Genomic DNA, 23,338 nt, shown 5'->3' on the forward strand with positions numbered 1-23,338 from the left:
GTCCAGACACAATTCTTGGTTCGTACGGCTCCATCGCACAAGAATTGCGTTTGGACAATCAGGAGCGGAGATTCCCATCCCGGGCTCGCGGGATCTTCCACGGGGGAATCCAGCTGGAGCCTGGAAAAGAAGGACACACGGGCACCGAGCGGGCTCCCGGCCCTGCCGAGCCGCTTCTTCGGCCCCAACAAGTTTCTAGCGCAGCCGCGGCGCCTCGCATCCCGATTTCCAGTTAATCCCACCGCGAGGGGTTTAATTTTATCGAGTTGCTTCCTATCCATCGGAAAAAAAAAATAAAAATAAAAATGAAGAAATTAAAAAAAAATCAGCTCGTCTAAAAAAAAAAAAAAAAAAAAGAGGAAAGAGAGAAAAAGAATAAACCGAGATTAAGCGAAAAATAAAAGGAGAAAAAGGCAGAAAAGCGAAAGCGGGGCTGTTTCCCGGAGGAGCATCCCCCGATGCTGCGGGCACGGACCCCGCGCTGCGGCCGCCGCTCCCGGAGAACTGAACCAATTCCAAGCGGATCGCCCTCCAAATTCGGGCACTTTGTAAAAATCGACCCAATTTAGAAACACCCAAGTCGGGGAGGAAGAAAAAAAAAATATATATATATAAAATATTACTACTTATAATAAAAATAAAAGAGGGAGGGAAAAAAAATAATTGCCAAGCTTCTCCCCCAGGCTCGTTCTTCCCCAGCCCCCTCTCACCGAGCGGCTCCCACGAAGTTGGGAACAAATCCCCCCTCGCCAGCCGGGAGGGTCCCTGTGCCGGGGATGGTGCCGGTGCCCCGGGGCTGCGAGTTTGCTCGGGGCAGCGCATCCCGGTTGCTCCCGGTGTCCCCGGTTCTTCCCGGTGCCCCCGGTTGCTCCCGGTGCCCCCGGTTCCTCCCGGTTCCTCCCGGTGACCCCGGTTGCTCCCGGTGCCCCGGTTCCTCCCGGTTCCTCCCGGCGCACCTGCCCGTCCCCGGCGCTGGATCCGCCCGCGGGGTCCCAAACCCGCCCGGGAGGGATGCGCACACCGGGGCTCTGCAGGCTGCGCCGGGGCCGGGCAGGGCTTTTAGTTGAACGGCACAACAATAAATGTGTTGCAGAGCCGGCGAGAAAAGAATGGGGATGACCTTCAATTGGTACTGGATTTGAATAACACCACGGGGTGATAAATGCCCATTGTGTTTTAGGAGTAATGAATCTCCACTGTCTCTATAGCACAGAAACAGCAGCTGCAACCTGGAGCCAGCCATCTCTTAAAGACACAGCTCCCAAACCCCGGCCCGGAGCCCCCGCACCCCCCGGACCGCTGCTCGGGGGTCCCGGTCCCGGGTTTTGCCCCACTGGGGGTTTTGGGGTCCCCCCCCCGAGCAGCCTGGGACCCCCCTGCCCTTGGGGACCCTCCTAGTCCTGCTGTCGGGGGTTGGGGGGGGAGGGCACTGCTGGCGTCCCCCGTTTATGGGGGTCACCTGCATCCCCCAGCCCTCCCCCAGCGCTGGGGACCAGTGATGCTCGTTGTTTGCCCCCGATGAAAATCACCCCCTTGATAGGGGGAGCAGCGGGGGCATCGCCTGCCTCTCCCCACAGGGGAACCCCAGCCCTGACCGTCCCGGGGTCCCCACAATCGCTGTCTGTGCCCTCGCCCCATCGCAGCTTGCTCTGCCCGGGGTGCCGCTGGGGTCCCAGGGATGAAGCTGGGGGGGGATATAGAGGGGCTTTGGGGGGGGGGGGGGGGGGGCTTCCAGGGGGGTCCCTGCCCTCCTCACCTCCTCCTGTGTCCTCGCATGGGGTCTGGCCACATGGGGAGAGGGGTTGGTTGGTGGCTGCTGGGAAACTCCTACAGCCCTAAGGATGCTCGGAGCAGCCTTGTAGAGCTGCAGGGTGACCCCGTCCCTGGCCACCAGCAGTGTCCCCATGTCCCCTGTCTGTGGCCAAGCCCAGAGCAAGGGATGTCTCAGGGATGGTGTCAGGAGCCCTGAGCCGGGACCAACAAGGCAGGGATCTCCGACCACCGAGGCTCATTCCCAGCCCCGGGAGGTTTTGCACACCCACAGTGGCGTGAAGGTGTCACAGGGCCTGGGGACAGCAGGGGGATGCTTGGCTCCTGCCATGACCACGCGCCCTCTCCGAAGGGCTCCCCTGCCTCCCTGCCACCGCTGGGAGCCACGAACCCACTTCCTAGCGGTGCGAAAATCCAAAAAAAAGAAAATGGCATTAAAAAAAAATAAAAGAGCATCAGCGACAGCTGAAGGTCTCTGCACTGGGTCGAAGCCGTCGCCTGCGACCAGCGGCTCTTTGGGAAGTGGGAACCATCGGAGGGAAACCCCCATGGCTGCTCTCGGGTGATCCCGCATTGTTTTAGCCCCAGACCTGCCAGCCTTTTAACTTGCTTTAATTCCTAATGCTCCCACCCCCCCAACTTTTTTTTTTCTTTTTTTTTTTTTGAAGTCTCTTTCCCAAATCTAGGCCGAGTTAATGAAGTTATGTGATCCTATAAATGTTAATTGTCTAAACTTCTTCTCTTCTCTTCCCCCCCCCCTTTTTTTTTTCTCTCCCCTCTCTCCTCCTTGCTGCTTTCTGCTCCACTTGTAATAAAGAAAATATCTTGGCTGGTCTTAGCCAGTTGCTTGGCAACCTCAATAGAAAAAAAGAGAACAGAATGTAACCAATCCCGAGACAACCGAAAGATTTTGGTGACATGTGACCTCTCCAAAAAGGGCAGCCTTAAACTGTCCCTCTGTCCTTTGCTCCTGACCATTAGGGTCTCTGGCCCTCCTCCCCCCTCGGCTCCTTACACCAATAAATATGGATTAGTGAAATACTTTTTCCCACACTGATGAAAAGCCGGGATTGATCTTTCCACCTCCTTTATGTACCAACCTGACAAGTTTCTAAACAAAATTAAGAGGGAAAAGGGGGAAAGGAGCCATCCCCGGGTTGGGCAGCGTGGGGATGGATCCTGCCCCACCATGGGGATGGGGGGACCCAACGGGGCGCTGGCGCCGGGCTGGGGTCTGCTTGCATCTGCCCTCTGCGTGCCCAGGGCCGGCAGGTTAGGAACTAAAATGTAGTTTTTCTGACCCAAAATACAGGGAAAAAAAATTAAATAAAATAAATAAAGCCTCGGCCCTCCTTGATAGGTGTTTGTGTGTCCTGGGGGGACCCCTGTGCTGCTCCTCGTCGCGGAGCCCCAGTGCTCGCGGGCGGCCGGGGAAGTCGTCTGCAAATTACATTTCATCCTGGAAAAAAGAAAAAAAAAAAAAAAAAAAAGAACCAAACCCACACACCATGATGTCATTGGCTTCCTGGTGCATCCCACCAGCACCCCTCCACCTGCCGCTGGCCTCCGCCAGCCTCGGCCCCCCGTTCGGCCTCGGCGCGGTGGTCCCTTTGCAGCCCTTGGCCCTCCCGCTGGCCCCCCCCCAGCTCTGGCTTTTCCCAGGCTCCCGGCGCGGTGAAAGCTTCTTTCACCAGCGGTTCCCCTCTTTCCAAAAAAGCATCACCTTGCCAGCTCCCTTCCTCTCGCCGGCTGCCAGGAAAATAAAAATTAGGGCAAGGAGAGGGAGGGAGAGAAAAAAAAAAACCAATGAACTTGTTTCCAGCTTTTCCTTCGGATCAGTCGTCCAGCACCGGGAGAAAAATATTTCTCCTGTAAAAATATCCCCTCTCCGTGCAGGCTCTGAGTCCTTCGGCGCCGGACGCTGGCCGGAGACGCGGGCTCGGCAGTGGAGGACACTGTAAGTTGGTGTCGGCGTAAGCGGGTTCCTGGCTTTTTTGGGGAGGGGGGATGCCATGCTTTGGGGCCGAGACCACCCGGGGATGGAGGAGGATTGGGGCAGGGGGCACCTGGAAAAGGGAGTTTTGGGGGGCACAGGCTGTGAGGTGCTGGCAGGGTGGGCAGCGCGCGGTGGCCGTGCCGGCGGTGGCGGGTGGTGCTGGGTGCCGGCAGCCCCGGGGTGCACAAAGACCCTTTGAGTGATGCACAGAGGAGCTGCTCATCCCTCGGCCCCGGAATAGTCCCCGGGAGAGGAGAGGGGGACCCCAGCTCTGAACAGCCAGTGTGGGCCAGCCGGGGGGGGGCTCGGGGGCTGCGGTGTCCCCAGGATGGGGATGTGTGCCCAGGTCTAAGCCCTGACCCATGGGGTGCCCACGGCCCCCACCGGCACAGGGTGGTTCCATGGCCATCGCCACCAGCGTGGGGTGATGTGGGGGGCTGGTATTCCTCCCCATCCCATGTGGGGACAAGGGATTCGCTCCTTCCTGCCACGAGTGATGGTGACACGCATGAAGCCACCAGATCCTGGTCCCCAGGGTGGCTGTGGGGCACTGTGGCAGAGGGTGTGACCGAGAGGCTGGTGGCACCTGATGGGACCCAATGGGACCTGGTGGCATCCAGTGGCACCTGATGGGACCCAATGGGACCTGGTGGCACCCAGTGGGACCCAATGGACCCTGGAGGGCCCTGGGTGCCCTGCACCGAGGCCGGCTGTGTAGGCACAATACCACGGCCTCGCTCCTGAGCCGCCACCGAAGCCCCTTTCCCAGCGCCGAGCGCCTTTGTCTCGCCTTTGTGATGAAAAGAGCCCCCCCTCCTAAATCACGGCCCTGACACCCCCATTGTCTCCTTCCCGGGGTGGTTTGAAGCTTCCCCCCCCCTCCCTCCCGAGGTCAGGAATGTGGCCAGTTTCTATTGGGATGGAGGAGCGGGGCTGGGTGGGGGGCTGCGGGGTCACGTCGGCTCGGCGGGTCAACCGAAAACAAAACCTTTTGAAATACCTACTCTCCATCACTGCCAACATTGTCCCCTGCCAGCGGGGGCCTGGCACGGCCCCTCGACGCCTCCAGCCCGGCCACTGCCCACCCCAGCGGTCAGCATCTGGGGGGGGGGGGGACAGAAGGGTATTGTGCCGAAGGGGACAGCTTTGTTTTCGGTCACAGCTGCCCTGGGTTGGGATGGGGACGGACTGCCAGCCCCAACTGGGAGGAGAGGAGGGATGGGACAGAGGGGACAGGAGCGCAGGGGTCAATTCATCACAGGGGGAACCAAGCCATTGGGGTACCCCATGGCTGCCGTCCCTGCGAGAGGGCACGGTGCAGGGGATGGAGAGCAGCTCCCCATCCTCTCTGGGATGAAGCCCTGGCAGGTGCATGGCCTCTCCCAGCCTGGCAAGGATGTGGCAGCCTGGATTCGGCCTCCTGCCTCAGTTTCCCCTTGCTGAGAGAGGTTTCCCTCTTCCTCTTCTCAAGGCTGGTGGCTACGCTGGGTTCTCTTTGATGGCTGACACTGGCTCTGGGCACCGCTGGCTCTGATGGTGATCCATCCTGGGGAGAAAAGTGACCATTTTGGACCTGTGCCACCCAGGAAGGATGTGCCCGTGTGGCTTACACGTGGTTCCAAGCACCGCGGTGCCTTGCACATGGAGCAGAGCATCCCTCGTGCCTGCAGCTCCCTGTGAGGCAAGAAGCGGGATGCTGGGGAAGGCTTCTCCTTCTCCGATGTTCACAGCCCACCAGGAACAGCCCCAGCTCTCTCCCAGCAGCCCGAGGTGTGTGGGAGACAGCCCAATGGGCACCGGCACCAGCGAAACATCTCTGCCCCATTTCTGGTGCCATGGATCTCCCCGTCACCACCAGCCAGGATGGGAAGCTGCTCCCACCGGCCTCCAGCTCCTCTGGCAGAGCATCTCTTGGGTGGGCCAAAATCCCCCCTGGGTGGCCACAATCCCCTCTGGGATGGCCAAAATCCCCCCTGGATTTTTCCGGGTAGGAAGATCTGTTGTTTTTGCCTGCTATGGGAGCAGCTCGCTGAGGAGGAAAGCGGAGCAGAGCCCGCAGATGCGATGGGTTTAGCAGAGACCTGGAAGAAAAACCCAGCTGGGAGGGGAGCATCAGCCTCCTGAACTATCCAACAGCCAGAGGGTGGCGAAAACAGCTGGAACAGCTGGAGCAGCTCAGAATAAGGGGTTAGTGGAGCAGGGAGCACGGCGAGATCACAGGCGCTTCCTTGGGTCTGGGCCACTGCAGGGGGGCTGTCCGGGCTCTGTGCCTCAGTTTCCCCACCTGGGAACCAGGCTGACATTGCTGGGCTGGATGAGTCAGGGTGGTTCTCTGGATGGGACAGTGTCACTCAGGCGGTGTTGGGGTGTGGAAGAAGGGACACACGGGGCACGCAGGGGCACCACGGACCTGGGCAGCCAGCTGGGCCCCAGGGATGTTTTTTCTTTTGACATATGTCTTAAAAACAATTGTTTGTGGACAGGGGACTTGTCCCAACACCCCGGCCAGGCGCACACATATATGGAATCTCTGCATTTATAGTTACATCTTTATATATTTGGTATTCTTGCAACCAAACCTGAGCCTTTTAAAACAGAAAAAAAAGTGACCCTTGAGGAACCTGTATCTTTCCAAAGGCTTTGCTGAAAATCCTAGAAAATTTCGAGGAAAGGGTGGGGAGATGCAAGAGGAGACCCAAAACCTCAGCCCTGCATCCAAAAGCAACTTTTTTCTGCAAAGAAACGCAAACATACCAATTGAAATGTGCTGCCAGCCTGGCGCCACAGGGATGGGAAGGTGCTTTTCCAGGTGGGATGCTTCCAGCCCTGATGTTGGATCTGTGTTACAGACACCACCACGGGTGTGTGGAGGAACAAGGATGCTCTGAGCTGCGTGGGGACCCCCTGAGCCTTGTGGGGATCCCCTGAGCCTTGTGGGGACCTGCCACCTCACCTGCCTGTAGTGCTCCTGAGACCAGCAGTGTGTTGGGGACGGAGGTGCTGAGCCACAGCATGGAGCCAGGTGGGTCGTCACCCTGAGGACCGCACAGCGGGTGTCCTGGCAGGTAAATCTCTGTTTCTCTCTTCTCCCTGAGATCTCTTGCAGCGTTTTTAATCACTGCATGGCCAAAGCTGCTTTTACAGTGTCTCCTGGCTCATAGCAAGCTCCGAGGACCCATCGTGAGCCCTGTGACCCCCAGGATGTGGGGAGAAGGCAGACTGCAAAGGCAGGGATAATTCTGACCCCAGCTGCAAGGCAAAGCAAGAGTCTCAGTCTCAGTCCCAGCCTGTCTGTATGCTGCACCTTGCACTGATCTGTGCCTCAGTTTCCCCTTCCTCTGGCAGCCCCAGGGGTGCTGGAGCTGCAGATGGGGCAGCCTCTCGTTCCCTGGTCCCTGAGCCCACGGCTGGGCAGTGTGGCCGTGGCTGTGTGTGGGTGGCCGATTCACACCGGGACAGGGATACTGCGTCCCTGGGGCAGGGGACAGCGGAGCACAGAGCAGGGATTTTTGCCGGGAAAAAATTGCTGGTGGCATCCCAGTGTTGCTCTTGCTCATGGAGCAGCATCCCAGGGCTGTCCCTAGATGGGACCGAGGCACATCCCAGCTCAGAGGCCCCAGTGCAGGGAGGGATCTCAGGGCTTTCATACAATCATAGAATCACCAGGTTGGAAAGGACCCACTGGATTGAGTCCAACCATTCCTAACAATCCCTAAACCATGCCCCTCAGCACCTCATCCACCCGTCCCTTAAACACCTCCAGGGAAGGTGACTCAACCACCTCCCTGGGCAGCTGTTCCAGGGCCAAATGACCCTTTCTGTGAAAAATTTTGTGGTGTTTCATCCCAGTCTGCAGGCTGGGAGCTGCCCTGCTTGGCCTCTCTGGGATCCTCTGAAAATCTCGTATCTGGCACTGAAATCCCTCTCTGCTTTTTCTTGGTGCTGAAAGAAAGGCTGTCCGTGACCCCCTGGAGGGGCAGCAGTGATGTAGGGACTTTGGGATGAGGAGATGGAGGGACTTGAGGACACAGGGAGAGCAGGATGGGGAGATGTAAAATATCAGGCATGAAGAGGAGCAGACATGAAGGGATGTAGGAGGGAAGGAATGCAGAGAGGAAGATAGGAAGGGATGCGGGGATATGGGAGAAAGGCTTCAAGGATGAAGACGGGAAGGGATGCAGGGATATTGGGGTAAAGGGATGCAGGGATGAAGAGGGGAAGGGATGCAGGGGTGAAGAGAGGAAAGGGGATGTGGGGAGAGGGATGGAGAGGCTAAGGGATGCAGGGATATCAGGGTGAAGGTTTGCAGGGATATCAGGGCAAAGGGATGCAGGGATGGAGAGACGAAGGGATGCAGGGATATCAGGGTGAAGGGATGCAGGAATGAAGAGGGGAAGGGATGCAGGAATGTGGGGAGAGGGATGCAGGGCTGCAGAAGAGCAGGGATGCAGGGCTCAGGGCAGACGGGGAGCAGGCAGCAGATGCAAGGAGGGGATCCCCCGCAGCCCCGCAGCCCGTGCCGGTCCCCGGCTGCTCCCGGGCGTGCCGGGAGGTGGCAGCAGCGGCTGAGCTCGGGCCGAGAGCGGGGGCGGAAGGGGAGTCCCCGGGGCTCCTCGGGCATCCCCGCCGCCGTCCGGGGGGAGAGGGGCCGCTCCTGCCCGGGGTCCCCAGGGGCGGGAAGGTCGGGATACGGGTGGGATGGGGACACGGTTGGGGTTGGACAGGGGTGGAATGGGGACACGGGTGGGGTTGGACACGGATGAGATGCAGATGTGTGGGATGGGGACACGGGTGGAGTTGGACATGGATGAGATGGGGACATAAGTGGGATGGGGACACGGGTGGGGTTGGACATGGATGAGATGCGGACATGGGTGGGATGGGGACACGGGTGGGGTTGGACATGGATGAGATGCAGACGTGTGGGATGGGGACACGGGTGGGGTTGGACAGGAGTGAGGTTAGACACAGGTGGGGTTGAACACGGGTGGGATGCAGACGCAGGTGGTGTTGGACACACGTGGGGTCTGACCGTGCTCAGTTCCTGCTGTCCTGGCTGCTCCCACACCTCCTCTGCATGGCCAGGGAGTGCCCAGCCATGCTGGCAGGGAGCCCTTTCCCGAAATACTTGTCCAAGCTTGGGCTGTAAACAGAGTTTTCCTCTCCTTAAAGCAGCCGCAGGTCTCCCTGTTGCTCCACATACCCCAACCCCTGTTGCTTCTTTCAGGTGCTGTTGGAGATGTTCACCTACGAACCTCTTGCCGCACCCTCCCGAGGTCCCCTGGGATTGGAGGGACATAAGAATCCAGTGGGAGCAGCAGCCCAGCCAGGCCCTCGCCCCACTGCGAGTGGGTGCAGGTTTGGCCATGGGTAGCCCCAACCCCTTGCCCAGGCTCCAGGGCCATCACGGCGAGGGGTGCCCGGCTCCACTGGTGGGGTGCATGGAGCTGCTGCTCCCCAGGACGTGGCCTCCTCCCAGCCTGCGCTTGCTCTGGGAGCTGACAGCTGTATTTATGGATTGGGTGGTTAACCAGTGGTTTTGGCCAAATGTCCCAAAGGCCTCAGGGCTGCCTGCAGCTTGGACATGTCACAGCCACGCCTGGGGGCTTGCAGGGGGTCAGCCATGGGGGGCAGCCTGGGCGAGACGTGGCTCAGTGGAGTGGGCTGCCTTGGCGGGTGATGGAGGTAAGCCATGAGCCCACCTAGACACGATTCACCCTGGCCACGAGCCCCCGCCAGCTGCAAGCCCTCCTCTCTGCCACAAGCTTCCCTGTCCATGTTCCCCCCCGAGCCATAAAATACCCCTGGCTATGACCCCCCACGGCCACAAGCCCCTGTGGCCATGAGCCCCCTGGCTATGACCTCCCTTGGCCATGAGCCCCCTGTACCCATGAGCCCCCCGGCTATGATCTCCCCTGGCCGTGAGCCCCCCCCAGCCGTAACCCCCCTGGCTATGATCTCCCTTGGCCATGAGCCCCCTCCAGCCATGAGCCCCCCCGCTATGATCTCCCCTGGCCATGAGGCCCCCCAGCCGTAACCCCCCTGGCTATGATCCCCCATGGCCACAAGCCCCTCTGGCCATGACCCCCCCTGCTATGATCTCCCTTGGCCATGAGCCCCCTCCAGCCATGAGCTCCCACGACCCTCCCCACCCCCCCACCTCTGATTCCCTACCCTCCCCCCGTCCCGGACCCCGTGAGGTCCCGCACCCCGAGCTGTCGGGGAGCACCCGGGGATGCTCAGGAGCATCCTCAGGGAGGGGGTCCCAGGGGTGCCCCCCATCCTCTCGCCCCCCAGCCGTGCGTGGGCTGTGCGGGTCTGTTCACCTCTATCAGTTTTATTTAAAGCAATCCGAGCCAAACCCGCCCCCGGGGCTCTCGGGGCGGGGGGTGCGGGTCTCAGCCCGCCCCGTTCCCGCCCGCCTCCGCCATGGGAGCCGCGGGGCTGCTCTGCGCCCTTCTCCTGCTGCTGGGCACCGGCACCGGGAGCGGCACCGGGACCCCCGCCCCGCGGGTGCTGCTCGCCCTCCTCGCCCGGAACGCCGAGCACTCCCTGCCGCACTGCCTGGGAGCCCTGGAGCGCATGGATTATCCCGCGGGGAGCATCGCGCTGTGGTGAGGGACCGGGACCCCCGGGATGCTGAGGGCAGCGGGGATCGAGGAGGGGGGGGAGGAGGAGGAGGAGGGGGCTGAGGGGAATGGGGACTCCAGTGATGCTGGGGTCGCAGGGAGCAGCGGGGGGGGATCCAGGGGGAGAAGGGGGCTGGAGGGAATGGGGAACCCGGGGGGAGAAGGGACTCTGGGGTGAAGGGAGCATCGGGGATCTGCGGGGAGAAAGGAGCTGAGGGGGAATGGGGACCCCATTCCTTTCCAGGGGAAAGGGTGCCCGAAGCAGAATGGGGACCCTGGGGGGACAGGGACCCCTAGGAGGAACAGGGACCCCAGTAACAGCCAGTGGTAACAGCCCCCGAGCTCCAAAGGGTGAGGGGTGGCTCTGCCCCAGGTGTGGGTCTCAGCACGGACCCAGGAGGGGCTGAGCACTGCCCCATGGTGAGGGGCGAGGACCCCCACCTTCCGCTCCCCAAGCTGTGGGGCTGGCGAGGAGCCCTGGGCTCAGCACGATTCTGCGTCATCAGGGACAGACGTTGACTTCCCCCTCCCTGCAGGGCTCGACCACAACTCCTCATTCCCCAAAGACACCCCTCAAACCCCCTTTTGCCATTCCAGGGTGGGGCTGGCTGGGAGAGGAGCCCCTCATCCTTTTTCCTTGCTCTGTGTCTTTTGCCTAAGCTCATCGGAAACTTTACTGCAGCTGATTTTGGAAGAATGGAGGGAGGCAAGGCTGTGGCTGGGGGGGTTCCTGGCAGGGCTGGCTGTGCTGAGGTGAAGGGGGGCTCTCGCCTTCCCCTGCCGCAGCCCCCGGGAGCCCCCAGCCACAGACCCCTGCCAGTGTTTCAGGAGAGCTGCCAGTGTTTCAGGACACAGGTCCTGCCTTGTCCCCTGAATCCCAGGGGTTCTCCATGACACCAGCGCCTGGGGGGTAGTTTGGGGCTCTTTGACATGTCAAGGGTGTTTCAGAGAGTGAGGGTTTGGGGGTTGCCCCAGTGCAACATGGGGCTCAGCCCCATCTCTGCTGGGGTCCTTGTGAACGTGGTGAGATCGGGCAGGAGAGTTGGGAAAAGCAGCTCTGCGTGGCAGGGGAAGGTTTGGGGAGGGGAATTTTTTGCTGCTGGGGACCTTTTCTCTGGCTACCTGAGCCGTGGGGTGCAGTGGAGGGCACAGACAACGCGATGAAGCTGCCGTGCTCCGATGCTGCTCATGGTGGGCAGCCACAGGGCTGGGATGGGGAGCACGGCTGGGGCTGCTGCCAGGCTGCAGGGATCGGGGTTGGCGGGGGAGAGCCACAGGACGGCCCCACTAGTTTGTTGCACCGGGGAGGAAATTACTGGTTCATGTTCCCCTTCCCACCAGCACAGCCTCGGCTCCTTCAAATTACACATTATATTCCCAAGCGAGTCCGTCACTGGCTCAGCCTCTCAGCCTCGGGAGCGTTTCTAGGATGGGGAGGGGGCTGTGGTTTTCCCTTTGGGGGGACCCCCTGAGGGCTGATGTCCCTCCCACCCCAGGTGTGCGACGGACCATAACTCTGACAATACGACAGCGATGCTGCGAGAGTGGCTGGAGGCAGTGGGGAAGGATTATCACTCGGTGGCCTGGAAGGTGCAGGAGGAGCCCAGGTGAGGACAGGAGATGCTGGGGGGAGTGGGCATGGGTTGCGAGGAGCGCCTGGGGCAGCACCCCGCTCCCCAGATGGGGACGCTGCCAGGAGGAGCAGTGTCGAGGCAGAGCTGGGCTGACTCAGCTGGCTGGGACGTGGCTGCGTGCACCGAGTTTGTGTGTTCCCAGCAAGCGGGGTTAACCCCTGCTTCCCCCCCCCAGCTCCTACCCCGATGAGCTCAGCCCCAAGCACTGGAGCGACAAACGCTACGAAAACCTGATGAAGCTGAAGCAGGAGGCTCTCACCTATGCCCGGGAGCAGCGGGCGGACTACATCCTGGTAAGAGACATGGGGTGTTGGTAGGGTGGGGGCCAAGGTGAGCGTCCCTGTGCCTTCAGGATTTGTGCCGTCCCCTCAGTTTGTGGACACCGACAGCATCCTGACCAACAACCAGACCCTCAAGTTTCTCATGGCACAGAACAAGTCAGTGGTGGCCCCCATGCTGGACTCGCAGACCTTCTACTCCAACTTCTGGTGTGGTATCACGCCCCAGGTATGCCTCGGGAAGTGGATGCCCATGGTGGAGGAGCCCCCCACCATGGAGGCATCATGCTGGTGTGCCGCAGGGATACTACCGCCGGACAGCCGACTACTTCCCCACCAAGAACCGGCAGCGGGTAGGCTGCTTCGCCGTCCCCATGGTCTATGCCACCTTCCTGATCGACCTGCGGAAGGAAGAGACGTCGCAGTTGGCTTTCTACCCGCCCCATCCCAACTACACCTGGGCCTTCGATGATATCATTGTCTTCGCCTACTCCTGCCAGGCAGCTGGTGAGGGGGGGTGGGCACGGAGCTGGAGGTGGGAGGGTTTTGGGGGGCTGCAGTGCTTACTTACCCGGCAGGCGCGGAGGTCCACGTGTGCAACCAGCAGCGCTTTGGTTACATCAATGTCCCTGTGAAGGCCCACCAGACGCTGGAGGACGAACGTGCCAACTTTGTGCATCTCACGCTGGAGGCCATGGGTGAGCACCTGCAGGGTCCCAGAGGTGTCCCCTACCCCAGGGCAGATGGGGACCTGGTGCTGGTCCCTGTCAGCCCCAGTCCCCAGCCAGGGGCTCTGGGCTCCACCGAAAGGGTGTCCCCTCTCTCTGCAGTGGATGGCCCCCCCATGCAGCGCTCCAGGCACATTTCCCTCCTCCCCAAGCCACTCACAAAAATGGGGTTTGATGAAGTAAGTGCCAAATAGACCCTCCTGTGCCCCCCTATCTGTCCGTCTGGCTGTGTACATCCACAGCAAAGCCTGCCATGGGTTTTGGCCAAGCCTCCTGTCCCCTATCCTGTGGTGCTCTGCAAGCTGTCCTCTCCCCTGTGACAACGTGCCCCCTCGTTTGGGCTCTCCCCTTGCTCCTTAGATCTTCCTCATCAACCTGGTGCGGAGGCCGGACCGGCGCCAGCGAATGCTGGCATCCCTGCAGGAGCTGGAGATCGCCCCACGGGTGGTGGATGCTGTGGACGGGAGGTGACTGTAGGGGGACATGTCCCCACTGCCAAGAGTTCAGTGTCACCCTGGGGAAAGGACAGGGGTGGCTGGGGTGACGTCTTGCTGATGCAGCCGCTTGCCTTGCAGCACCCTCAACAGCAGCGACATCAAGGTGCTGGGGGTGGATCTGCTCCCTGGGTACTACGACCCCTTCTCCGGACGCACCCTCACCAAGGGAGAGGTTGGCTGCTTCCTCAGCCACTACAACATCTGGAAGGAGGTATAGGGCTGCAGGGTCCCTAAGGGCCATCAGCAAAGGGCAGGGATGCTGTGGGCATCACCAGGTCTCCAGACGACCTGGGGAGAGGGGTGTTCTGTAGGGTCTGTGGACTGAGTACAGCCCAGCGTGGTGCTGGGGTGGTTTTCACCTCTATGCCATCCCCACAGATCGTGTCACGGGGGCTGGAGCGGTCGGTGGTCTTCGAGGATGATGTGCGCTTTGAGGCTGCCTTCCCAGCACGGCTGCAGCGGCTGATGGAGGAGCTGGAGAGAGTGCAGCAGGACTGGGACCTCATGTAGGTGCTGGGGCTGGGGGGACGCGGGGTGGGGGTCCCAGGAGCCAGCTCTCACGGCTTGTTTTCTGCCCTGCAGCTACCTGGGGAGGAAGCAAGTGAATGCAGAGGACGAGGAGCCCGTGGAGGGTGTGCGAAACCTGGTGGTGGCTGGGTACTCGTACTGGACACTGGCCTACGCCATCTCCCACCGTGGGGCACAGAAGCTCCTGGCTGCCCAGCCCCTCTCCAAAATGCTACCAGTGGATGAGTTCCTGCCCATCATGTATGACAAGCACCCCAAGTAAGGAATTGGGGATGCAGGAAGGGTGCTGGTAGAGTCGCGCAGCTGTCCTGGTGATGGAGCATGTGTTTCTTCTCTGCCATCACCATTCCACCTCGTTCTCCCCCCAGCATTACTCATGCTGGAGGAAAACATCTGTAGCATGAGCTCATTCCCTGCTGGCCGTGCCTGGCCGCCAGCCGCTGGAAAGTGGCTCTCTGCCAGTGCGGGCTGGGGGATCGTGGCAGGGATGGAGCTAGGGCTCATACTGGACCTTCACAAGGGTCTTGGTCCCATGGGGAATGGGGAGCAGCCCACTGTACTGGGGGGATGCTCAGGTCTGCACCTCTGGTTGTGGGTCTCAGCTCCATTTTGGAGCATTTCCTGGCCCATCTTTCCAGGCAGGGGTCAGTGGCAAGGCTGCGTGGAGCGGGGAGGTGATGGAGGGAGTGGGCAAGCACCTGGGTGTCCTGAGGGAGAGAGGGTGGGAAGACCAGTGAGCAGGAGTTCGAAACAGAAGAATTAGGCATGTAAAAGGGAGGCTGGAGTTAGATGAAGCTGTGGGTTAGCGCTCTGGATGTGAACCAGGAGCAGCTGGGTGTCCCGTGCTTGCTGGGATAACTATACCAGACAGCCAACTTGGGGCCAGCTGGTGCCAGGCTGGCAGGATGCTGTGCTGGAGACCCTCTCCGTGCTGGGGCCAGCTCTGTTCCACCAAGGTTGGTGGGATGAGATTGTCTCTGTCCCCTCCATGGTCCCTCCCTGGATGGCTCAGCAGGCAGCAGTGGCACCGAGCAGCCCCTGGCTTTGCTGCTTTCCCCAGACCCCCATCCTCAGAACCTCGTGTCCCACCCCATCCCCTGCTCTGTGCAACGCCTTCCCCGGATGGTTGATATGGCTTTCCCAGCTCTTTTTTTTCTCCATTGTGTCGTGCTTTGTGAGCCAATTTCTCCTCTTGGGTCTGCTCTGCTTTCTCCAGCGAGGACTACAAGCGGCACTTCACCCCACGGGACCTGCTGGTGTTTTCAGCTCACCCCCTCCTGGTTTATCCCACCCACTATGCTGGAGACAGCAACTGGCTGAGTGACACCGAGACCTCCACCATCTGGGATGACGATTCCAAGAAGACCGATTGGGCTGGTTCACAGAAGACCCTGAGAGACTCACGGGGTGGCACTGGCTACCTCCGCTCTGCTGCCCACGATGAGCTCTGAAGGTGAGCAAGGCTGTGGGACCTGGGCACCTGATGCTGGGGATGGAGTAGCTGGGGAGCATCTTCCAGTGAATGCTGGGTTTGGATGCGTCTCAGATGCTGGGTTTCTTTTTGCCATATGGTAACAGCTCTTCCCATCAGACTGAAAGCATCAGGAAATGGAGAGGAGACCTCTTCTAGGGAAGAAAAGAGGTTGGGATGTAGGTGTCCCATGTGGGCAACCAGGTCCTGCTGCTCCCCAGCCCCTCAGGTGAGGAAAGGACAATGCTCCTTTGCCTCCTGCAAAAGGCACCAGAGTCTGGAAAGAGCTGGGGACATCTCGCAGGAGAACACTTCACCCTGGTGCTGCTTGTTGCCCCCCAAAAGTGGGTCTCCCCAGGGCTGTGTCGTGATGGGGTGGCCGTGCAGGCAGGCGCTCGCTCGGCCCCAAGGCAGCACCGCCACGGTTAATGTGGGGTCAGACTTTCCCTGTCTGAAGTTGCCTGTGCTGGCAGCAGAACGTCCCCAGGAGCAGCCAGGCTGGGGGAGGCTGGAAAACAACCGTCTGCTGCAGGCGTGAACGTGTGGTGCCTGCTCCTGCCTTGACCGCTAGTGTTTGTGTCTTTGCCTCCTAGGGACGAGGGATTGTGACCCATCTGGGAGCACCACGGGCCAGCGGCCTGATCCTGCCCACTCCTGCTTGAGAGACGCAGCCACCAGGCTGGATCTCCCAGGGTCCTTCAAATCAGTGTGTGGTGAATCCACCCAAGGCAGGATTTGTACTCGGGGCTCCTGGAGAGCCCCTTCTCTGCTAGGCAGAGGGACTGGGGGAGCGCTGTGCTCTGTCTCTGCTGAGGACACGTGTTCGGGACTGTCCTGAGTGATGCCAACTCTGCCATCTCCCACTCGTTTGGACTTTGGAAAGTGTTTTTCAGGCTGGGGGCTGGCTCCTGTGATGACACATGTGGCCTTGTGCCACCGACCAGGCTTGTCGTTTGCCGGTGCTCTGTCTGGGCTGACGCCCAGGTAGGATTAAAGCAGACTGTGAGCTGATGTGCTGGGTGCTGGCTCTGCCGGGCAGCATTGCCCCATGGAACATCCACAGGGTGTACCTGCCAGGGTCACCTCCGAGCTGCAGAGATGAGGGTCTGGCAGTTCCCCTGGCCAGAGATTGCTTTTGGGAATGAAATCTGTACTGGGGAAAAGGAGGGAGGAAGGTGGGGTGGGAGACTGGAGCTCTCCTCTGGGGTCCAGGGGTGAAAAGGTGGGTGGCATTTCCACAGAGCTCAGCTCTCCCCCAGTAACGCTGATGGAAATGATTTTCCGCATTAGTGCTAGGTTTGGCCTTGGGACTGAAAACCCAACAGCAGCTTGAGCGCCGAGATATGCAGCTGAGTCCTGCTGGGCTCCGGCATCTGTCACCTTTGTGGCCAGCTCTGGAGGAGGCTGTTTGCTTTCTGAGGGCTTGTTTGGTGCTAAACCTCAGCTCCTCAGCAGGATGATATTTGCTTGAAAGCTGAGGGTTTCCTGGGGTGGAGAAGCAATTTCTTTAAAACCCTGTAGCTGTCCTGGGTGAGTTGGGGAGATGTGAGCTTCATCCCTGCCTCATTGGCCCTGGAACAGCTGCTGGAGTTAGGAGTTAGCCCTGGGATGGTGTGTTGCTGCCTTCCGCCAGCGTTCAAGGGCTGCAACCCTCTTCTCCCCACGGCTTGATGAAGGTAGTGAAGCAGTGGGTGGGTGCCTCGGTAGCTGAGACCCACAGGAGAACGTCTTAGACCAGCGAGTGCTCCAGGAGAGCATAATTTGGGGCAGGATGAACAGCTACAGGACCTCCTGAAGGAGAACAACCAGCTCTAGGAGATCACATGGGACCGGAAGATCCGAGCAGATCTACTAGAGAACAAGGAAGAGATAGCCAAGTGCAGGGTCCCAGCCCACGGTGACACAGCAGGATAGAGAGGTGATGGAAGGTTGGGGACACCTTTGCTTCCCTGTCCTCTGCTCACAGGCAGCCTCAGTGCTACAGGAGGAGCTCAGGAGCTCTTGTGGAGGAAGGTCTGGTGCCAGCTGGAGCAGTGGAAGGAAGCAGCAGCAGTGCTGCGGTACGCATGACCCAGCAAGGGTCCCAGTGCTTGTTCCAGCACCTGCTGGGATGCGGGAAGGAGCTGCCAGTGCTGGGGCTCTCGGTGCAGCCACACTCGCAGGGTCTGGACTTGACAGGATGTGCTGGCAGAGCACCGGCTGTTGGGAAGCTGTGGCGTTTGTGAGATGTTGCTTCTTGGGCTGCCCTCTCTGCCATGAGACCTGTACTGGGCCTGCAAGGAGGAGCCAGAACTTCTCCAGCTGTTGGGAGCCCCAGCGTTTTGTCTTAAACCCACCTAACTTAAAACCTATGATGCCAGCCTTGAAACTTGCTGCAGCTCAGTCGGAGTTGCCCTCATGTGCTATGGAGCTATGAGATTCCAGGTGATTTGTGCTCGTCAGTGTTTCTCAACAAAGCCAATGGTTTTAGATCCTGTAGAAGTCGCTCCCAGTGCTCCCCACTTCTCACTGTAAGCTTCCCTCCAGCCTGGGCTGGTGGAACAGGAATGGGAACACAGATTTGAGCTGCAGAGAGCCAAGGAGTGTCGGGGTTCAGCAGGCGGAGCAGGGGAGAGGGGCAGGAGTGAGGCAGCCAGGGGTGAGGGTTTATTGCATTTCTGTGCATACAAAGCCACCGCAGGGGTTCCAGTGGGACACAAGCTGCCCAGATCCATGTGAGGACGGACGGGAGCTGCCCCAGCACCTGGCCAGGCTGCCTGACATGGCCAGCCCTGCTCCGCACTATGGTCACCCCGGAGAGACTGCAGTGCCCTGTCTATCAGCCACGCAGGTCTCCGGGCGCTCCGTCAGCCCCTGTCCCCTGGCTCCCCCGCGGGCGCTTTCCTCTTCGAGATGTGCTCCAGCAGGAACATCGCTGCCTGGGCCAGAACTGGCTCCAGCCTCGCCTGCTCCTCGGTGCTGAACGGAGCCAGGACGTAGCTGGACACTGTCATTTCACCCTCTGGCCGCCCAATGCCAACCCTGAGCCGGGTCATCTCCTGGGAAGGAAGAATGAAAGCTGGAGGAGCTTCACCTCAAGGGCCCAGATAAGACAGAGCAGGGCAAGGGGACAGTGCTGCGAGCAAGGCTGGGCAGTGAGGGAACAGCCTCTCATGTTTTCCAGGTGGTTTTGAGTGCTTGTTCCAAGAAACATGATTTTGGAAGAGGCTTTTGCTGGGCTGTGCTGAGAGCCCAGGCTCCTGCCAGACCTGGCAGAGCCGCTCAAGCTAATTGTTTCCATGTCTTCCAGAGGCAGCCAAACCGACATCAGCCCTCGGGAAAGCTGAGAAGCTGAGGGAAGGAGGGGGAGGAGAAAATGGGGGAGAGGAAAGGGAGCAGGGGCTTGTCAGAAAATGGGAGTGGGGGAATGACATGCATTGAAGTGGAGACAGGACTGATCCCCTTTCACCAAGGCTCACTCACGTTGGAGTGCAGAGCACTGATACAGGATCGGACTCCGTTGTGTCCCCTTGGGAGAGAAGGAGAAAACCACTATTAGTCTGGAAGAGCCCCCACCCCAATATGGTTTTGGGTGTCGATTGCTGCACAGACTCATGAATGTGGTCCCAGCCAGGACTGCAGCCCCTGTGCCCTGTGTTTCCAGGAACATCCAGCCCCTGGGGCTGAGAGCAGCTGGCTAGGGGTGGGGGAAGTAGGGCTGGGACAGCACGTTCTACGCCTCTCAGCTCTCGCTGCAGCTGGTGCACGTGTGACTGAGCACTGCAGCCCTACTGGGGCAGGTACTCCATCCCTGCCCTGTCCCGCCATGGAAGATTTCCTAGGTTAAATGTCTCAAGGCTGACCCAGGAGCTGGCGCTGGGGCAGGCAAGAGTGCTATAAAAAGCCCATGACGTGCAGCCCATGAGCTGGATCCCGCTCACAGCCCCTTCCAGGAGGATCGCTGCCATTCCTGTCAAGGCAGGAACCGGGAGGCTGCCCAAACAGCTCGCCGTCACCTCTGCAGCTGGGATCAGGCCCAGGGCTGGCGCTGAGGCTGAAAACTTCGCCAGGTGGGATGGGGCCAGGAATGGCCCACGTGCATGCAAGGGCACGGCATGGCCTCAAACCAGCTTCTATGAGAGAGCCGGAGCCACTCCATACCTTGCGCTGCCTCCCAGCTTGATCGCCACCTTGCCCAGGGCTTTGTCCAGGTCATCATGAACGAGGTAAATGTCTTCTGGACCGAGGCTGTAGATCTTAGCTTTGTAAAAAGAAATGCAACCCAAGAAATGAGGGGGAAGACAGAGCGGGGCTGCAGTGACCTGCACTGGGCAGGGGACAGCACGGCTGTCACAGGGCGCAGTGACACAGCTGAGGCGATCAAGATGCTCACCAGCACTGGCCACGCTGAGCCCGTTGAGATTCATGAACCTCCGTGGCTTGAGCAGCACCAGCTCCAGGCCGTGAGCTGCAGCCAGGGCCACGTCAGCGCAGCAGCGCCTGTCCACTCGCCAGCCCTCTGCCACCAGCAGCTGCCGCGCCAGCCGGTCCAGCACCGCCATGCCCACACTGTGCCGTGTTCCCCGCAGCCCATAGTTGCCCAGGCCGGCCACCTGCCCAGGGTGTACCAAAAGGGCTTTGCCGGGCTGCCAAGAGCCCCTTGGCCCCTCCGCGGGCCTGATCTCTCCCCACCCAGCACCCCTCAGACCTTTTGCTCACAGACCCGACCCCCCTCAGCTTCCATCCTCTGACCCAGTACCCACAGACCCGCTCACGCCCCCCATGGTCTCCCCGACTCTTCTCAAGCCCACTCACGTCCCCTCCACTCTCCCCAGCCCTGGTCTCCTGTCAGCCCTGCTCACATCGCCCTGGTTCCCTCAGATCCACTCCTTCCCTTATCTCCAGTCCCCTCATTCCTGACTTCCTCCCCCCACACCCCCGGCTCCCCCCAGCCCAACTCCCCCTGCCCTCCTCAGCCTCTCCCCTCCCTGTTAACTCCAACCTCGCTCCCTTCAGCCCTGCTCTTCCTCCCAGCCCCAATCCCCGCTGCTCCTCTCAGCCCTGCTCCCCCAGCCTGCTCTCCTGTCAGCCCTGCTCCCCCTAATCCTGGTCTCCCCCCAGTCCTGGCCTCCTCTTGGCCCCAATCCCCTCGACTCCTGGGCCCTTCTTGGATCCAATTCCCCCCCAGTCCTGCTCCCTTCTTGGCCCCAGTCCCCACAATCCCGGTCTCCCCTGACTCCCGGTCTCCTCTTGGCCCCAATCCTCCGAGCCACGGTTTCCCTCCCAATCTCCCCCAAGTCCTAGTGTCACCTTGGCACCAATCCTCCCAGTCTCCCCCAGCCCCGCTCCCCCCAGCCCCAATCTCCCTCCCAATCCCCCCCATTCCTGTTCTTCTCCCAGCCCCAACCCGCCCCCCCGCTAATCTCCCCCCATCCTGGTGTCTTCGCCCCAGCCCCTCCCGCTCCCCCTCCCCTCCGGCCCCGCCCCCCCCCGGCCCCACCATGACGCGCGGTCCCGCCAGCATAACGCCGCGTGCTCCCATCCCTCGTGACACCACGCCCTCGCACCGCCCATAGCTCTGGCCCGCCCACGCCGCCATCTTGGGTGCGGGCAGAACCGCCATCTTTGTTGCGGGCAAAGCCGCCATCTTGGTTGCGGGCGGTAGGGCGGGGCGGGGCCGCTGCAATAAAAGCCACGTGGGGGCACGATGTTAACGGGCTCCGCTGGTCGTTAAGGGGCTGACGGGATGGGTTCGGTCTCGAAGTCCATCCAGTCACACCCCCACAGGATCAGGGGCTTTAAGCCCCATCCCAACCTGCCCTTGAACCCCTCCAGGGATGGGGCAGCCACCAAGGCTCTGGGCAGCCTGGGCCAGGGCCTCCCCACCCTCACAGGAGAGCATTTCTCCCTCAGATCTCATCTCAATCTCCCCTCTTTCAGCTGGAAGCTGTTTCCCCTCATCCTATCCCAGCTCTCCCTGATCAAGAGCCCCTCCCCAGCTTTCCTGCAGCCCCTTTTAGTGCTGGAAGCTGCTCTAAGATTTCCTCCCAGCCTTCTCTTCTCCAGACTGAACAACCCCAGCTCTCTCAGCCTGTCCTTGTACAGGAGGTGCTCCAGCCCTTGGATCATCTCTGTGGCCTTGTCTGGACTTCTTCCAGCAGGTCCTTTCTGTGCTGAGGACTCCAGAGCTGGACGCAGGGTTCCAGGTGAGGTCTAAGGAGAGCAGAGTGGGAGGTGGTGTCAGTGCCCCTGTTGTGTGGGGCAGGAGCCCAGCGCTGTGCCCTGTTTCACGCTTGCTGCATTCGTGCTCAGGCCATCCTTTGCAGCATGGCTGGGTGGTGGGATATATGATCCCTCACCTTACCCTGGCCTGGGGTGACTCTTGGCCCTGCCCATGGAGCAGGGCTTTCTTCCAAGGCTGTGTGTTAGTCCCCTAGTCCAGCAGCATGTCACTGGGCTTCGCTTATGGCCCTTTTTCTCTCCACAGCTGAGAGTCTGGAAGTGCAGGAGGCTTGGTGGCAGCCGCTTCTCACCTGCAACTGTGCCATGCACTGCTACACCCTGGGCTGATTTGATGAGGCTGTGATGCTTCCTGGTGAGGCCCTGTGGGACAAGGGGAGGGAAAAGGGAGGCAATCAGTTAGGTTGGGGATTGCAGTGAGGGCTGGGGTGTCAGACAGCAGTGTGTGCAGGGTAAAGCCCTGCGCTGGGGTCCTGGTTAGGGAGCAGTGAACGAAACAGGGCAGCAGGGCCCCTGGGTTCTCCCTGTCCTAACCCTGGTTCACAGCTGTGCCTGTCTGGACCATTTCAGCAGCAGGAAGAGGTACCAGCAGGAAGGATTTACCAGGGGTGTTTGGGCTTTCTGCCCGTGTGGCCTGTGCTGGGGGCATGGCAGGAAATAGCTGCTCTCTCCCAGACTGGGTTGTGCCTCCTGCCCTGCAGAGCTCAGAGCTTTTGGCTAATGATGCTGAAATCTTTGTGTCTGCGGTGGGCCGCACACGTGCCGTGCATGCTTCCCGTTGGCATAGAGAGCTCAGACAGAACCTGGGGGCAGCAGCCAGCTCCCAACTGCTCTCATTTAACCAAGACGCCGATGCTGTCTCGCTGCAGACTGCTCCCTTCGTCTGGAGGAGCTGGCCTACATGTTAGCGTATTACCAGCAGGCGCTGGAGCTGAGCATGGGGCTTTGTGTTGTGTGGAGACTGATGTCAGTGGCACCTGAGGATGATTGACCCTGTTACTCCCATTTTCCCTCCTCCCCAGGGAAAGGCTGCTGTCTTGTTTCCTATTACCTAATTGGAGAGCATCAACTCCGTACCGCTAAATCCCCGATTCCCATCACATCAGGCAGCTGTTCTCATTCAGCTGCAAATCTTCCATGTCCTTCTGCACCAGCCACAGTCAGAAATCCAAGTGAATGACTGTTCCCCTATAGTTTATTTCATAAAAGATTTATTTTAAAATCAGAAATGTGTTAACATTTTTTTGCATGAGGCAGGATGTTTGAACCTGTTTGTGGGTTAGCTCCCAGGCAGCATTTGGGGGGCGCTTAAAATTGCTGGAGCTGGAATGGCCCCAAGTGCTGGCTGATCATTTTAAGCATAGGACCTGAATGGAGCATCGGGAGCTTTGGGAAGTGTTCCTGCACCCACCCCTTGGGCAGTTTGTTCCCATAGAGCAAATGATTCTGGTTCCTGACCCATTCTCCTGTATCTGACCACAGAGAGGAGATGAAAACCTGGGCAAAGGCCAGTGGTGCCATGCACCCCATGCTAAGCAGTGTGGAGCATGGATCTTCAAGCTGCCCCCGAGTCCCCTGTTGCAAGTTC

At 60.1% G+C, this 23,338-nt stretch overlaps 2 protein-coding genes and 1 long non-coding RNA gene across 6 annotated transcripts; 2 read left to right on the forward strand and 1 right to left on the reverse strand.

The window, feature by feature from the left end:
* Positions 1-3,343: 3,343 nt before the first annotated feature.
* Positions 3,344-9,703, forward strand: LOC128854108 (uncharacterized). Of its 2 annotated transcripts, XR_008453004.1 has the most exons (4): positions 3,344-3,727; positions 5,238-5,953; positions 6,616-6,831; positions 8,994-9,703. It is a non-coding gene; the product is annotated as an uncharacterized LOC128854108 (long non-coding RNA). The 2 variants fall into 2 exon arrangements; XR_008453005.1 differs by lacking the exon at positions 5,238-5,953.
* A 370-nt stretch (positions 9,704-10,073) lies between these two features.
* CERCAM (cerebral endothelial cell adhesion molecule) lies at positions 10,074-16,676 on the forward strand. 3 transcript variants are annotated; one of them, XR_008453018.1, is made up of 14 exons: positions 10,074-10,380; positions 11,892-12,002; positions 12,205-12,322; positions 12,402-12,536; positions 12,610-12,814; positions 12,868-13,005; positions 13,138-13,214; positions 13,396-13,502; positions 13,611-13,743; positions 13,911-14,038; positions 14,115-14,318; positions 15,277-15,513; positions 15,652-15,760; positions 16,125-16,676. XR_008453018.1 is itself a non-coding variant. In XM_054084417.1 (13 exons), the coding sequence occupies exons 1-12, from the start codon at positions 10,196-10,198 to the stop codon at positions 15,509-15,511; spliced, it is 1,776 nt and encodes a 591-aa protein (XP_053940392.1). In that variant the 5' UTR covers positions 10,076-10,195; the 3' UTR covers positions 15,512-15,513; positions 16,125-16,666. The 3 variants fall into 3 exon arrangements, 2 of the variants coding, with proteins under 2 accessions (XP_053940392.1, XP_053940393.1); XM_054084417.1 differs by lacking the exon at positions 15,652-15,760 and having other exon boundaries at positions 10,076-10,380; positions 16,125-16,666; XM_054084418.1 differs by lacking the exon at positions 15,652-15,760 and having other exon boundaries at positions 10,079-10,380; positions 12,886-13,005; positions 16,125-16,645.
* Positions 16,677-18,123: 1,447 nt separating this feature from the next.
* PTRH1 (peptidyl-tRNA hydrolase 1 homolog) lies at positions 18,124-21,074 on the reverse strand. The gene is made up of 5 exons (XM_009569574.2): positions 21,011-21,074; positions 19,904-20,123; positions 19,672-19,771; positions 18,994-19,039; positions 18,124-18,569 (listed from the first exon to the last, which is right to left on the reverse strand). Exons 1-5 carry the CDS (start codon positions 21,050-21,052, stop codon positions 18,378-18,380), a joined length of 600 nt encoding a protein of 199 aa, XP_009567869.2. The 5' UTR covers positions 21,053-21,074; the 3' UTR covers positions 18,124-18,377.
* Positions 21,075-23,338: the final 2,264 nt, after the last annotated feature.

Source organism: Cuculus canorus, chromosome 19, assembly GCF_017976375.1.
Source record: "Cuculus canorus isolate bCucCan1 chromosome 19, bCucCan1.pri, whole genome shotgun sequence".
NCBI classification, from domain to species: domain Eukaryota; kingdom Metazoa; phylum Chordata; class Aves; order Cuculiformes; family Cuculidae; genus Cuculus; species Cuculus canorus.

Bases quoted from the DNA above. Each gene is read 5' to 3' on its own strand.
- CERCAM (XM_054084417.1), top strand. From the start codon at position 10,196: ATGGGAGCCGCGGGGCTGCTCTGCGCCCTTCTCCTGCTGCTGGGCACC. The intron at 12,323-12,401 runs GTAAGAGACATG...CCGTCCCCTCAG, and splicing joins AGCGGGCGGACTACATCCTG to TTTGTGGACACCGACAGCAT. The intron at 13,215-13,395 runs GTAAGTGCCAAA...CTTGCTCCTTAG, and splicing joins CAAAAATGGGGTTTGATGAA to ATCTTCCTCATCAACCTGGT.
- PTRH1 (XM_009569574.2), bottom strand. From the start codon at position 21,052: ATGGGAGCACGCGGCGTTATGCTGGCGGGACCGCGCGTCATG. The intron at 19,040-19,671 runs GTATGGAGTGGC...TTCTCTCCCAAG, and splicing joins AAGCTGGGAGGCAGCGCAAG to GGGACACAACGGAGTCCGAT. The intron at 18,570-18,993 runs GTGAGTGAGCCT...CTTCCTTCCCAG, and splicing joins TCAGTGCTCTGCACTCCAAC to GAGATGACCCGGCTCAGGGT.